The 16,782-nt window shown below is 37.5% G+C and overlaps 1 protein-coding gene across 1 annotated transcript in view; it reads right to left on the bottom strand.

Annotated features, from left to right (window-relative positions):
• The window catches only part of TSHR (thyroid stimulating hormone receptor), a 155,914-nt gene that overhangs the window by 67,814 nt on the left and 71,318 nt on the right, over positions 1 to 16,782 (bottom strand). The window contains 1 exon segment of the mRNA NM_001003285.1: positions 2,510 to 2,581. Within this exon segment, the coding sequence (NP_001003285.1) occupies positions 2,510 to 2,581 (72 nt within the window).

Raw genomic sequence — 16,782 nt, 5'->3', positions numbered from 1 at the left:
ACTTCCAGTCATCCTTACTCTACTTTGCTCTTTTCTTCTTACCATATCCATTATTCCCTTCTAAACTCCTATATATTTATTATGATTTTGGTTTATTGTCTATTTCCTTCCATTTGAATATAAACTTCATAGGAACATCAGTTTTTGTCTGTTTGTTCCCTGACATATGTTCATGTCTTGGAACAGTCACAGGCACATAGTAGGGTCTGAATAAATATTTATCAAATGAATGAATGAACAATTATGTCTGTGTCCTGATGTCTGCTGGACATAATTTGCTTGATGCCTCAAAGGAACCTCAAATGCCATATGCTCCAAATTGAATTCCTAACTTGTTCCCTGAGAGGGCCAGGAAACAACAAATCCACAGAAAACCTCTCTAATGTGGTGAATATGGTCATCACCCACACAGATGTCCTGGTCAGACACCTGGATGAAATTCTCTTGCATCTCCCTCCACCTCCAAATCAATCAACCTTCCAGCACACATGACCACTTCTTATTTTCCCTCAACTATCATCGCTCAGTTCACCATCCCCTCTTCCTCACTAGCTTCCTGTCTCCAGTCTTAGTCCATTTGACTCCCTTTCCACAGCACAAGGCAATGTTTCTGATCTGTCATTTCCCTGCTTGTAACCACTCAGTGGCTTGGCTCAAAGGGAAGATTTCAAACTGCTTTACATGGTTGCAAGGCTCTGAACTTGCTCATTTCCCAGTTTCATTTTTCTTTACTGCCCTTATCCCAGCTTAAGCTCCAGACTCAACAAATTTATTTTAATTTAAACAGCAGCCCAGCTTTTCCCATCTGCTTAGAACTGTCTTTCCACATCTCCCTTCCTGATAATACAGATCACAAGGTGTCATTTCCTTCAGGAAGCCTTCCCTGACCATATTCTATATCCAGGTGATATGTTTCTTATATGAGTTCTATAGCACTCTATGACTGACACCATCACTTTCTTAGGAAAGTGGAATCTCCATGAGTATTGTCAACTTTGTATGTGAAGCATCTAGCAAAGTACCAGACACAAAGTAGGGCTAAATAAATATTTGTTGAATGAATGAAGTAATAGTCAAGCTATTGGGACATCCAAGTAGAGACACCAAATAGGCAATTCCTTAGTAGAGGGAAAAGAAGACCAAAGGGAAATTTGAGATATTTAGTTTATACGTCACTAAATGGTGATGGCATTAAAGGGAGAAGGAGAAGGAACAATTTATCAGGAAGAAAATGGCTTTATTTTGGATATGCTGTTTGAAGTGACCGAGGGACATCAAGATGATGATACTTGAAAGGAAGCTTCTAATGCAGACCTGACTTGTAGGAACAATTCAGGGCTGGAGAAACTCATTTAGGAATTATTTGTATTACAAAATAATGAAACCACCTTTGGGCTTGTTCAGTCAAGGAGAGGAGGGTATAAAGGAACTGGGACAAAATAAAGAATGAACTGATATTTAAGGAATTGAATGAAATGAAATAGGAAGCTAGGAAAGGAGAATGAGGAAGAGTAGCTAAGGCAAGATGTTAAAAGAAGGATGGAAGCAATATCCAGGAAACCAGAAGAGACAAGAATTTGAAAAAGGAGAGGCTGGTCAGAAAAATCAAAGACTGCAGAGATGTTTGGCTGGAATGGTTTCCTTAGCCTCAGCCCTCCGACATTTTGGGCTAGAAATCCTTTGTGGTGGAAGGATATTCCATGCCCTGGAGGGTGTTTCTCCCTCTCCCCATATGATGCTGGTACCACCCTCCTCTCCAGTAACAACTAAACATGTTAAATGCCCCTGAAATGACATAATAGACACTCAATAAATGGTCATGAAATGAATTAATTTAGCCAAAATCATACAGGTTGCTTCTGATTGTTTTGTCATTTAGTATGCCTGAATTATCTTCCTTGCTTGTCAGAATCCATTAAATGAAATAAGGTCCTTGTTCATTTCATATGCACTTATACTTTTGTCAACTCAATAGGAAAGTCCTTTTTATCCTTGCTCTTGAGTGCATAGCAATTCAGTTTTCCAAGGTTTAGAATTATTTTTGTGTGTTTTTTTAAGCAAGAGAAGTCTGAAATTGTATTTCTGATAAAATGTAATTTGTCTTAGTGGCAAAAAAAATTTGAATCAAGAATTGGTAACTAGGAGAGATGGACTAGAGACAGATATATAAATCTGGTTATAGGAGAGATTCCTGGCTAAGGTGTTGCCACATCCCAAGATACATTAAAATACATGGAGAATTATTAAATTTTCAAGACCAAATAAATTTAAATTTTGCATTAGGTTTAAGAAATCATGTAGGAATTTGGAATTAAAGATGTAGTAAAATCAAATAAACAGCTTGTACATAAACTTTTCATATACATTGGATATGAAAATGTAGATATTGTAGATGTAGATAATATCAATGTAGATATTGACTTAGCATAAGTATTTGTCTTGATAGAACACATTTAGAAAATAACATGGCACAGTTGCAAACTTTTCTTTATTAAAAAAAATGACTTACATCCTGGAAATATTGGGCAGATTTGAAAATGCACGACTGGGAATGGTTTTCAGCTGAGTCTCTATAAACTTCCTATGAAAACAATAGTTACACAATTAGAGTTTTAATCATTAAACTTTTATAATAAGTCACCTTAATTATGAATAATACATTATTAGAAGCATGCTGGTCTTTATGATATATATTTCATTTTACATAATCAACAAAATTAATACGCAAGGAAAAACAAACATACAGTTTTTCCACAACTAAAGAATAATTGAGATTCAAAATGCAGAAAACGAAACTTCAAACAGGATCTTTGAATTTGCAGTAAACTCATATGCTTTGTCTGACATTGTATTCAAAGTATTAACTGGAGGGCAATATAACATATTCATAAGTTTATTAGGACTACTGGATTCATGTTATGCACATGTCAATGGAAATGTCTTGGAACACCATTGGAATATATATGAAGGATATATTAAGAGCATTAAATGCATGTGATATATCTTAAAGATTAAAAATAGTGGTATGGTTATGATCTTTTTGCCCAACCAAAGGTCTCTTCAACCATCATCTTGATCTTATTATCTATGGGCTGCAGTTTGGAAATAACTGACTGGCAAGGAGCTACTTCTCTGTGGCAAATTTATTGCATATGCAACTGAAAGATTGTGGCTTTACTTCCACTCTGCTTTTTTGGACACTTTTCAGAAGGCCAAGATTATTTTCTTTATAGGCAATAGGACATCTTCTTGCATTTCAGGATGTCTATCTACTGAGGTGTTCCATTTTTTACTTTCTTTTGTTGCTCACAACTGCTTGATAGAATCCTGTGTGGAAGAAGGTGTCCTAACTCACTTTGCAAAAAGACAATGACTCACCACACTTACCATCTTCTCCATGGGTCTGTTTTTGCCATATAAATATTGGTAATCACACATCATCCATTTACTACCTTATTTAAAGAAAATTGTGTTTTTCTTCCAGGCTGCAGGTTTTTTTTTTTTTTTTTTTCTCAACCATCTATTTCCTAGATCTCTGCATTCTTTGAACTACTAATTTTTGCAGTGATTGAAATTCATTTGGAACTTCTCGTTTCTGGTTCTGCATGTCAGAAGCCTGGAAGTCACCTCTCACTCTTAACATTAAGTGAAAATCTGAACAGACTGAAAACTCAGCAACTCTTGGATTTGTATGAGAAGGGAGAAGTAGGGCAAACTGCTGTCCCTAAGATTGGACAGAGAGAGACAGGCAGATAAAAGGAGTCTCAGACTCCCAGAGCAGAGACTGAGGTATAGAAACCACAGGGAGAACCAGTGTCAGGGTAGGAAATCTATATTGGGATTGATGAATTGCTAGAGGAACAGTGCTGATAAATTTCCAAGAGAACCCAGTCATAGGGAGGCCTCCATAATTTTGTGAGATTTACCTCCAGGAGCTCAAACAGGTTCTATAGTAACCTTTAGAAAAAATATCCCCTTGTGCTTCTGGCAAAGGGAGGGGGGGGGAAATGTATCATTCAGAAGTATACCAGAGTACTCCATTCTTACCAAGTCCTGCCCTCAGAGGAAACTATTAACCAGAGCCTAACTGACCTGGGCAAGGGAAAATTTCCCACTCCAGGTCCCTCTAGCAGTCCTGTGCTATCTAAGGGGAGAGAAAAAAAAAAACTGAGAAACACTTGTAAAGTTCAGAGTCAGAAGGCACAGGCTCACTAAAAGGCTGAGACTTAATCACAGAATTACAGAACACTTCTCGTCCCCCAACAACTCACCATCACATTATTAATGGCCTATTTATAGGAGTTCCTTTTACCTAGTACCTCATGTCTATCAAGAAATATATCTGTAATTTGCCTAATAGACGCATCTGCAGGATCAAATTAGTTTATAAATTGATCTGTTAACTTGGGAGGGGGAGAGGAGGTGATGTGAATGACAGAAGGGTAAATTGGTCAGCTCTTGATGTTTTAGCATGAAGCCCAATGTTGCCTTAATATGATTCCAAATATTGAGGTCCTATAAGTTACCCACTTTTTCTCATAGGCCTCCCACTTACATCACCTTAATTGGATTGATTTAAAGCTGTTGGTCCTGATCCAAGATTCTGAAGTTAAAAAAAATGAGAATAACAAGTCATTCAATTAAAATCTCCTAGGAAAATTGGAACATGCCAAAGGAAAACAAAAGATAAGATACACACCTGTTGGGTATCACCCAGAGAGATTGAGTTTCTCCAGCTCAAAGATAGTCCTATGTATAGTGCATGTCCTAAGGCATAGATCTTGAGGGCATACTTAAAAAACTGCACGTACTGTTTGTAGGTATGTATACCTAATTTTAACTTCATTGGTTAAAAATTGGGGACTTTATTCTGTGTTCAAAAGTAAATGACACATTTAGTTAAGAAGAAAATTAGAGTAAGTTTACAATGTCTAAGTCTGACTTGGAATAGAAATACCAGTTATTGAAGAGCCTGTCTTTCTTCCAATGAATAGTCTTTCCTCCTTTATCGAATATTAGTTGCCCATAAAGTTCAGGGTCCACTTCTGGATTCTCTATTCTGTTCCACTGATCTATGTGTCTGTTTTTGTGCCAGTACCACACTGTCTTGATGACCACAGCTTTGTAGTACAACCTGAAATCTGGCATTGTGATGCCCCCAGATATGGTTTTCTTTTTTAAAATTCCCCTGGCTATTCGGGGTCTTTTCTGATTCCATACAAATCTTAAAATAAATTGTTCTAACTCTCTGAAGAAAGTCCATGGTATTTTGATAGGGATTGCATTAAACGTGTATATTGCCCTGGGTAACATTGACATTTTCACAATATTAATTCTGCCAATCCATGAGCATGGAATATTTTTCCATCTCTTTGTGTCTTCCTCAATTTCTTTCAGAAGTGTTCTATAGTTTTGAGGGTATAGATCCTTTACATCTTTGGTGAGGTTTATTCCTAGGTATCTTATGCTTTTGGGTGCAATTGTAAATGGGATTGAGTCCTTAATTTCTCTCTCTTCAGTCTCATTGTTAGTGTATAGAAATGCCACTGACTTTTGGGCATTGATTTTGTATCCTGCCACGCTACCGAATTGCTGTATGAGTTCTAGCAATCTTGGGGTGGAGACTTTTGGGCTTTCTATGTAGAGTATCATGTCATCGGCGAAGAGGGAGAGTTTGACTTCTTCTTTGCCAATTTGAATGCCTTTAATGTCTTTTTCTTGTCTGATTGCTGAGGCTAGGACTTCCAGTACTATGTTGAACAGCAGTGGTGAGAGTGGACATCCCTGTCTTGTTCCTGATCTTAGGGGAAAGGCTCCCAGTGCTTCCCCATTGAGAATGATATTTGCTGTGGGCTTTTCATAGATGGCTTTTAAGATGTTGAGGAATGTTCCCTCTATCCCTACACTCTGAAGAGTTTTGATCAGGAATGGATGCTGTATTTTGTCAAATGCTTTCTCTGCATCCAATGAGAGGATCATATGGTTCTTGGTTTTTCTCTTGCTGATATGATGAATCACATTGATTGTTTTACGGGTGTTGAACCAGCCTTGTGTCCCAGGGATAAATCCTACTTGGTCATGGTGAATAATTTTCTTAATGTACTGTTGGATCCTATTGGCCAGTATCTTGTTGAGAATTTTTGCATCCATGTTCATCAGGGATATTGGTCTGTAATTCTCCTTTTTGGTGGGGTCTTTGTCTGGTTTTGGAATTAAGGTGATGCTGGCCTCATAGAACGAATTTGGAAGTACTCCATCTCTTTCTATCTTTCCAAACAGCTTTAGGAGAATAGGTATGGTTTCTTCTTTAAACGTTTGATAAAATTCCCCTGGGAAGCCATCTGGCCCTGGACTCTTGTGTCTTGGGAGGTTTTTGATGACTGCTTCAATTTCCTCCCTGGTTATTGGCCTGTTCAGGTTTTCTATTTCTTCCTGTTCCAGTTTTGGTAGTTTGTGGCGTTCCAGGAATGCGTCCATTTCTTCTAGATTGCCTAATTTATTGGCGTATAGCTGTTCATAATATGTTTTTAAAATTGTTTGTATTTCCTTGGTGTTGCAAGATACATCCACGAAGGCAAAAGAAACAAAAGCAAAAATGAACTATTGGGACTTCATCAAGATAAGAAGCTTTTGCACAGCAAAGGATACAGTCAACAAAACTCAAAGACAACCTACAGAATGGGAGAAGATATTTGCAAATGACATATCAGATAAAGGGCTAGTTTCCAAGATCTATAAAGAACTTATTAAACTCAACACCAAAGAAACAAACAATCCAATCATGAAATGGGCAAAAGACATGAACAGAAATCTCACAGAGGAAGACATAGACATGGCCAACATGCATATGAGAAAATGCTCTGCATCACTTGCCATCAGGGAAATACAAATCAAAACCACAATGAGATACCACCTCACACCAGTGAGAATGGGGAAAATTAACAAGGCAGGAAACCACAAATGTTGGAGAGGATGCGGAGAAAAGGGAACCCTCTTACACTGTTGGTGGGAATGTGAACTGGTGCAGTCACTCTGGAAAACTGTGTGGAGGTTCCTCAAAGAGTTAAAAATAGACCTGCCCTACGACCCAGCAATTGCACTGTTGGGGATTTACCCCAAAGATACAAATGCAATGAAACGCCGGGACACCTGCACCCCGATGTTTATAGCAGCAATGGCCACGATAGCCAAACTGTGGAAGGAGCCTCGGTGTCCAACGAAAGATGAATGGATAAAGAAGATGTGGTCTATGTGTACAATGGAATATTACTCAGCTATTAGAAATGACAAATACCCACCATTTGCTTCAACGTGGATGGAACTGGAGGGTATTATGCTGAGTGAAGTAAGTCAGTCGGAGAAGGACAAACATTATATGTTCTCATTCATTTGGGGAATATAAATAATAGTGAAAGGGAATATAAGGGAAGGGAGAAGAAATGTGTGGGAAATATCAGAAAGGGAGACAGAACGTAAAGACTGCTAACTCTGGGAAACGAACTAGGGGTGGTAGAAGGGGAGGAGGGTGGGGGGTGGGAGTGAATGGGTGACGGGCACTGGGGGTTATTCTGTATGTTAGTAAATTGAACACCAATAAAAAATAAATTAAAAAAAATAAAAAAAAATAAATTGTGAGGAGACAAGTAAAAAAAAATGCCAATGCCAAAAAAATAATAAAAAAATAAAATAAAAGCAGATAATTATATATGTTTTGTGTGACTATTACATGAGTTAATATTGTGAAATATTTAGAACACTGCCAGGAAAATGATAAGCACTCAATAAATGTGAGTTCTTTCAAAAAAAAAAAAAAGGAATAGAAATACCATCTAAATGCAATTTAATAGACTTTGAGTAGAAGATTCAAATAATATTTATATCCTTTCCCAATGTATGAATTTCTGAAATATATAATTCATGTTTCTTGGGTTCTCTCCTTTTCACACACATAAACACATATATACTTTAAGTTTGAATGAAGATATTTTCCCTATTACTTATTTAGTTGCAGTTGATGGAGTTCAGGGCACACTATTCCAAACATGGTAACTTAGCATATTGAACATTTTAACTGGAGGAATTTGAGAAGCAGCAGGTGTATGTAGGACTCTCTGATCCCCCTTCTTTTCAGGAGCAAGTCATGAGATGGTCATGTGAGAGGTGTCCTGCCTATAGCCTTATCTCTGAAAACACCAAATGAGTCGGAACGAACAAAACTTGCTAAGCTTCCTTCAGTTTATTACCCTTAGTTCATAACCTTTGGTTCTACCACGTTTTTCCATGATTTTCCATCTTTCATCAAACTAGCATAAAGACATCAGGTTTTTAAAATTTATTTATTTATTTATTTATAAGAGACATAGAAAGAGAGAGAGAGAGAGGCAGAGACACAGGCGGAGGGAGAAGCAGGCTCCATGTAGGGAGCCCAATGTGGTATTCGATCCCGGGACTCCAGGATCATGCCCTGGGCCGAAGGCAGTGCTAAACTGCTGAGCCACCCAGGCTGCCCAAGACACTCATGTTTAATCATTTCTTTGAGTCTTCATTTCTCTTTATGAAGGCTTCCACGACACATAAAAATTATATTAAGTAAATTTTTATGTTTTTCTCTTGTTAATCAATCTTTTGTTACAAAGTCCCAGCTGAAAAACTAAAAGAGTAGAAGGTAAAACATGCTATTTGCCTCCTCTGCAGTTTCTGGTGATGGAAATTGGATAATAAAAGGCTGGGATATTCCACTCATGTTGGAGACTACAGCTGAGATCTGGACAATCGACGGAAAGCCAGTATGGGTAAGAATGCTTAACAGTCAGTTTCCTCGATCTTTGTCTTAGTGCTTAGTTGAGAGAGAGGAACAAAAACATTTCTTCTTGCCCTTAACTTTCCAAATTCAGTTTAGCAGGGGAAATATATTTGTAAGAATTAGTTCTATGGATTGTGATCCTATGAGTTTAGCTTTGAGTATCCATTGTTTATTGATCCTTTCCTTCCAGGGACAGCCTTTGCTTTTCTGTTTTTTTGTTTTGTTTTGTTTTGTGTCCTGAGAGCCTTGCTTGACTTTCCACCTGTCAGGGTATGCAGGTCCTTGGTTACCTTTTAAGAAATTTGCCTAGGAAACAAAGATTCTGAGTTTTATCAAAATAATTTCCTAAGGTCTTTTGATTACTTAAGAAAACCTGGCCTTAATATTAAAAGAGTGGAGGTTTTGTTCACAACTATGTAAACTTCTGTATTGCCTTTAAAATTTTTCATTGTCACTTTGGTTAAATAGTTGGCCAAGATCTTAATTAGTTAAGTGTTTAAATCTTTTGACAGTTCTGACATATTTCTTAAAATTGAATTCTAAAGAGAATCTTTCCGACTTTGACCTAACTTTGAGCTCTTCCAGAGGATCTCTGCAAAACAGACTTAAAAAGCACCTGTATAATCCATCACCTATTCTTGTTGCACTTGTATAAATAATTAGGCAAAGTTTAATAAGACTGGATTTATTTTTGCAAATAAAAATAGACTTGGGCAGCCCGGGTGGCCCAGCGATTTAGTGCCGCATTCGGCCCAGGGTATGACCCTGGAGACCCGGGATTGAGTCCCACGTTGGGCTTCCTGCATGGAGCCTGCTTCTCCCTCTGCCTGTGTCTCTGCCTCTCTCTCTCTCTCTCTCATGAATAAATAAATAAATAAAATCTTTAAAAAAATAAAAAAATAGTCTTGGATTATCTTTGGTGATATGGAGGTGACTGTAGAGAAAAATTTTGTTTCAGTGAAAAAGTATTACCCACCATTTGAGCTATTTTTCATCTTGTAAATTAGATCCAGCCATTTTGTGCATTTTGTTGGTTGTTAATATATCCAGTGTTTATATATTGGATATATATATAACCTTCCTGACCTTCCTGACTTGGCATCACCAGAAACAAAAACTACCCATTTCCCAAAGCCCTATAAGCTGAAGTTGGATGATATAAACTTTTAAGGAATCACCATAACAGATCATGCATGAGCACTCTTTGTACCTCTAGCTGTGTAGGTCACTCAAAAATTTCACTGGAACATCCAAAGCTATCACCAAAGATACTCAAACTGCAAACCAAAAATTTTATCAATCATTACTGCCTGCTCTTACTATCCTACCTAAAGATATTTTGAGCCCAACATCTAGGAATCTTGACTAACTGCCCTCTGGATTCAAAAACTGAATTTGTAGTTTATTGGAACCATTAACTTTTGTTTTATTTCTGTAAAAATGTCCTTTATTAATTGCCTGATTATTAACACCATTAGAGGCCTAACTATGTGGGTGGCTTTACTCCCACCCATATTACCACTTTCTGAAACGAAACAATTCTTTAGTACTGACCTATTACTAGGATTGAGAGACTGGTTCACTAGGATATGGGATGATCAACTAACTATATTTCTGGACTGTCGAACTTGTTTGGGAAAATATCAGATGGGAGAATAATGGGGTTCAGAACATGCTACCCCAAAATATGACACCTTGTCATATAGAATATTTTAAGCTGGAGGGATTTTTTATAAAGATTTTATTTATTTATTCATGAGAGACACAGAGAGGCAGAGACACAAGCAGGCTCCATACAGGGAGCCCGACATGGGACTCAATCCCAGGTCTCCAGGATCAGGCCCTGGGCTGAAGGCAGGGCCAAACCACTGAGCCACCTAAGCTGCCCAAGCTGGAGGGATTTTAAACAGCAGGTTCAGGAAGAACTCTCTGACCCCTCCCCCCTCACTGACGCAGGTCATAAGACTCTTAAATGAGAGGTGCCCTCCCTATACCCAGAGGAAAGGAACCACCTTATTTCTGAAGACAGATGCCAAGGGGAATCTGAATAAATAGGCCTTGTTAAATTTCCCCCAGTTTACTATCCTTAGCTCATACTTCTTTGTCCTATGACATTTTACCACCACTTTCCATTCTTTATCCAACCTAGCATAAAAATGGCACAGGTTTAATAATTTCTACATGTCTGCAGTTCTTCATAAAGGCTCCCCTATCATGTAAAACTTACATTAAATAAGTTTGTATGCTCTTCTCTTGTTAACTCTCTTTGGTAATTGAGCCATAGCTGAGAAGCTAGAAGGGTAGGAAAAGATGTATTTCATCCTCTACACAGCACATTTTCAAAGACAAAAATTTTTGAATGCTAACATTTTTCTCATTCTTTTCAGCCAGATTTCTCACCAAAGAAAGCCCACCAACACAAATAGACCAATAAGAATTATGGATCTCAAAACTGCAGTTTTACTAATGATATAATATGCACAATAAATCCTAAACAAAGTGAATGGGGAAATGCTAGCCATCTAAGCCTAAGATAAAAATGAATTATCAACAATTGGATGAACTCAGTTAATATCATGGTGATTATAATGTAGCCTGAGCCAGAAGACTGATTTCAATAATGTTAAATGAATGAATTATCAGAATAGCAATTGATTGTGTAAGTTGCCAAATTCAGTTTAGCAGCTTGAACCATTTACCTGGATATATTCATAGTAATGTATATACAATCTGAAAAAATAAAACCATTAATGAGTTAAAAAATATAATTTGGTATAAGTTGTCTTAGTTATAAAATTCACCGCATATTAGCTTAAGCTTTCCTTCACTTTCTTCCCTAACTTTTAAAGTGCTATTAGCCTGATTAACATTATGAAAATGTGTAGGAGGAGTTTTCTTCCAAAGTACCTATTTCTCTTCAAAGAGCAAAAATAATTGGCTGGAATGTGGTATCTAGCTAATTAAATAATAACGACAGCATGTTTATTTACAGAGCCTCTGTTTCCATTTTCCTCAATAGTTTAATTATAAGCAGAGCATCATGGGGAATAAATTATTGTAACATGTTTGCCTTGTTGACACTAGCTGACCCCAGGTGTATAAACCTTAAAACTTATGGAGGTATCAAGGTTGTTTTGTTGGGCAGTAATTTTGTAGCTAAAGCTAACTCATAAGTGGTTATTATCAACCTGTTTCTCTGTCCCTTCCCATAGGAGCAAGCAGCTGGATGTTCTTTCATTGTCTGCATTTTCAAAAGCAAAACCTTTATTCATAGAATCTTCTAACATTGTGATTGCTGCTTTAAAAGCAGATGGGTAGAGGAAAAAAGCAAATGATTGTGATTATTTGGCTAGAATATTTTATTTTGCTTTCAGAAAAATTTTGAGTATTTGTGGAAAAGGAAAAATACATATCTAAGTATATATCCCATTGACAAAAACATCAGAAAAGCTTCAAGGTATTACATTATTGTCCAAAGAATTAGCATCAAGATATTTATTTCATATGAAAATATACTAGGCACTGAAGAGACTGTTTCTTATTTGCTTTTGATGTGCAAAATGAGAATATAGTGATTATGTTCTCTAAAATATAATGAAAACTCAGAAAACGTACCTCATACAAATAGTACCAGTATACTAATAATGTTGAAGTCATCACATACAATTCATTGGGGAAAAAAAGTTTATAGTTTTATATCCTAAGTGAAGTATGTACATGTAATAGTTACACAAGTTGGCTTTAACATATGGAAAGAATAAATATTTATAATGATAAATGTATTTTATTTATTTAAAAGATTATTTATTTATTTATTCATGAGTGACACAGAGAGGCAGAGACATAGGCAGAGAGAGAAGCAGGCTCCCTGCAAGGAGCCTAATATAGGATTCGATCCCTGGGGCCCTAGGATCTGAGCCAAAGGCAGATGCTCAACCACTGAGCCACCCAGGTGCCCCATAAATGTATTTTATAATAAATATTCAAAAGAGAATCAATATTTAAGCTGATGATGCAATTTATTTTTTCTTTGAGTTATTTAACTACAAATGATCAATGAGGATATGACTTAGAATCAAATGCTTCCTTCGGGCCTTGCCAAATATCTGCATTTAGAAGACAGAATGCAGGGACCTTTGGGTGACTCAATGGTTGAGTGCCTCTGGCTCAGGGTGTGATCCTGGAGCCCTGGGATCGAGTCCCATATCAGGCTCCCCAGGGGAGGCTGCTTCTCCCTCTGCTTATGTCTCTTATGTCTCCCTCTCTCTCTATGTCTCTTATGGATAAATAAATAAAATCTTAAAAAAAAAAAGAAGATAGAAAGCAGAACTAGAAATGTATGTTAAGTGCCACTGATTTGCAGAATAGGATCCAACTTTAAGGACTGTCTCTTTTTGTTCTTGCAGTAGCAAAGGGGGAGGGAAACCTGGTTAATTCTAGCAAAGAGAACAGACAGTTCTCTATGTTCCAATATGAACAATTTTGCTATTATATTTTTCACATGATTATAGGCTCATTTCACTAAAACTTTAGCAACATGTAAATCTAATCAACATTCCAACATTTTGTTTTGTACCAGTTCTCTGGAATCATAAATACGTAGTTTGTATGTATGTGTGCACATGTGGGTATGAGTTTTAGTTGATCAATGGCTGCATGTTTCCCACTACAGCCCTCATTTATTAAAGAATGTAAAGCACGAATGAATGAGCATGACTGAATTTTACTGGGTTGAGAAGGATGATTGATCTTTACCATGGCTAAGCTTGTGTGGGCTAGAAACACCAATTTCCCATTTGTGTGTCATATTTTTGGTCTCTTGGCAATCAGGCTGAGAATATTTTGTGATTTAGCATCAGCTTGTTTGTTTAACATCATCATTTGCTTTTCAAAAGTCTCCTTTTATATTAAATACCTGTGTTCAATCAATTAACCAATGTTTCGCTGAGATTATGTCAAGTATATAACACTGAACTAGTCAACATGACCACAGAAAGTACTGGTAGTAGAAAAAAGAGGAAATTGGTTCAAATAATCCAAATACTTAAATATTGTGAAATTGTGGATTATAAAATGGACAATATTAATATGGCTTTTGTAATTTTCCTACTGTTTTTACTTTGCTATGAATTTGTTTTACCTGGATGCAAAAATTCTCAACAAGATGGCCAATAGGATCCAACAGTACATTAAGAAAATTATTCACCATGACCAAGTAGGATTTATCCCTGGGACACAAGGCTGGTTCAACACCCGTAAAACAATCAATGTGATTCATCATATCAGCAAGAGAAAAGCCAAGAACCATATGATCCTCTCATTAGATGAAGAGAAAGCATTTGACAAAATATAGCATCCATTTCTGATCAAAACTCTTCAGAGTGTAGGGATAGAGGGAACTTTCCTCAACATCTTAAAAGCCATCTACAAAAAGCCCACAGCAAATATCATTCTCAATGGGGGAGCACTGGGAGTCTTTCCCCTAAGATCAGGAACACGACAGGGATGTCCACTCTCACCACTGCTATTCAACATAGTACTGGAAGTCCTAGCCTCAGCAATCAGACAACAAAAAGACATTAAAGGCATTCAAATTGGCAAAGAAGAAGTCAAACTCTCCCTCTTCGCTGATGACATGATACTCTACATAGAAAACCCAAAAGTCTCCACCCCAAGATGGCTAGAACTCATACAGCAATTCGGTAGCATGGCAGGATACAAAATCAATGCCCAGAAATCAGTGGCATTTCTATACACTAACAATGAGACTGAAGAAAGAGAAATTAAGGAGTCAATCCCATTTACGATTGCACCCAAAAGCATAAGATACCTAGGAATAAACCTAACCAAAGATGTAAAGGATCTATACCCTAAAAACTATAGAACACTTCTGAAAGAAATTGAGGAAGACACAAAGAGATGGAAAAATATTCCATGCTCATGGATTGGCAGAATTAATATTGTGAAAATGTCAATGTTACCCAGGGCAATGTACACGTTTAATGCAATCCCTATCAAAATACCATGGACTTTCTTCAGAGAGTTAGAGCAATTTATTTTAAGATTTGTGTGGAATCAGAAAAGACCCCGAATAGCCAGGGGAATTTTAAAAAAGAAAACCATATCTGGGGGCATCACAATGCCAGATTTCAGGTTGTACTACAAAGCTGTGGTCATCAAGACAGTGTGGTACTGGCACAAAAACAGACACATAGATCAATGGAACACAATAGAGAACCCAGAAGTGGACCCTGAACTTTATGGTCAACTAATATTCGATAAAGGAGGAAAGACTATTCATTGGAAGAAAGACAGTCTCTTCAATAAATGGTGCTGGGAAAATTGGACATCCACATGCAGAAGAATGAAACTAGACCACTCTCTTTCACCATACACAAAGATAAACTCAAAATGGATGAAAGATCTAAATGTGAGACAAGATTCCATCAAAATCCTAGAGAAGAACACAGGCAACACCCTTTTTGAACTCGGCCACAGTAACTTCTTGCAAGATACATCCACGAAGGCAAAAGAAACAAAAGCAAAAATGAACTATTGGGATTCATCAAGATAAGAAGCTTTTGCACAGCAAAGGATACAGTCAACAAAACTAAAAGACAACCTACAGAATGGGAGAAGATATTTGCAAATGACATATCAGATAAAGGGCTAGTATCCAAGATCTATAAAGAACTTATTAAACTCAACACCAAAGAAACAAACAATCCAATCATGAAATGGGCAAAAGACATGAACAGAAATCTCACAGAGGAAGACATAGACATGGCCAACATGCATATGAGAAAATGCTCTGCATCACTTGCCATCAGGGAAATACAAATCAAAACCACAATGAGATACCACCTCACACCAGTGAGAATGGGGAAAATTAACAAGGCAGGAAACCACAAATGTTGGAGAGGATGCGGAGAAAAGGGAACCCTCTTACACTGTTGGTGGGAATGTGAACTGGTGCAGCCACTCTGGACAACTGTGTGGAGGTTCCTCAAAGAGTTAAAAATAGACCTGCCCTACGACCCAGCAATTGCACTGTTGGGGATTTACCCCGAAGATACAGATGCAGTGAAACGCTGGGACACCTGCACCCCGATGTTTATAGCAGCAATGGCCACAATAGCCAAACTGTGGAAGGAGCCTCGGTGTCCATCGAAAGATGAATGGATAAAGAAGATGTGGTTTATGTATACAGTGGAATATTACTCAGCTATTAGAAATGACAAATACCCACCATTTGCTTCAACGTGGATGGAACTGGAGGGTATTATGCTGAGTGAAGTAAGTCAGTCGGAGAAGGACAAACATTATATGGTCTCATTCATGTGGGGAATATAAATAATAGTGAAAGGGAATATAAGGGAAGGAAGAAGAAAGGTGTGGGAAATATCAGAAAGGGAGACAGAACGTAAAGACTGCTAACTCTGGGAAACGAACTAGGGGTGGTAGAAGGGGAGGAGGGCGGGGGGGGGGTGGGAGTGAATGGGTGACGGGCACTGGGGGTTATTCTGTATGTTGGTAAATTGAACACCAATAAAAAATGAATTAAAAACAAGAATTTGTTTTACCATTGTGCATTGTTTTTATATGCTATGATGAATTACAAGGAATGTAGCAAGCACAGGAAATGAAGTCAGGCAGACGGATCATGCAGTGAAACATTTGGGACTTTTATAAAGATTTTATTTATTTATTCATGAGAGACCAGAGAGAGGGAGAGAGAGAGAAAGAGAGAGAGAAAAACAGGCAGAGACACAGGCAGAGGGAGAAGCAGACTCCATGCAAGGAACCCAATGTGGGACTTGATCCCAGGTCTCCAGGATCACACCTTGGGCTGAAGGCAGGCACTAAACCGCCTCGCCACCCGGGCTGCCCAGGACTCTTTATGTAATTTATAGACTATATTTTTAAATTTGAAAAAATTTTAATCTGTGTTATGTGTGTTTTGGTTTCAGTAATAGAAT

This window comes from Canis lupus, chromosome 8, assembly GCF_011100685.1.
Source record: "Canis lupus familiaris isolate Mischka breed German Shepherd chromosome 8, alternate assembly UU_Cfam_GSD_1.0, whole genome shotgun sequence".
NCBI classification, from domain to species: Eukaryota; Metazoa; Chordata; class Mammalia; order Carnivora; family Canidae; genus Canis; species Canis lupus.
Note: the sequence above shows the minus strand (reverse complement) of the source record. Positions and strands in the feature narration are given on the sequence as shown.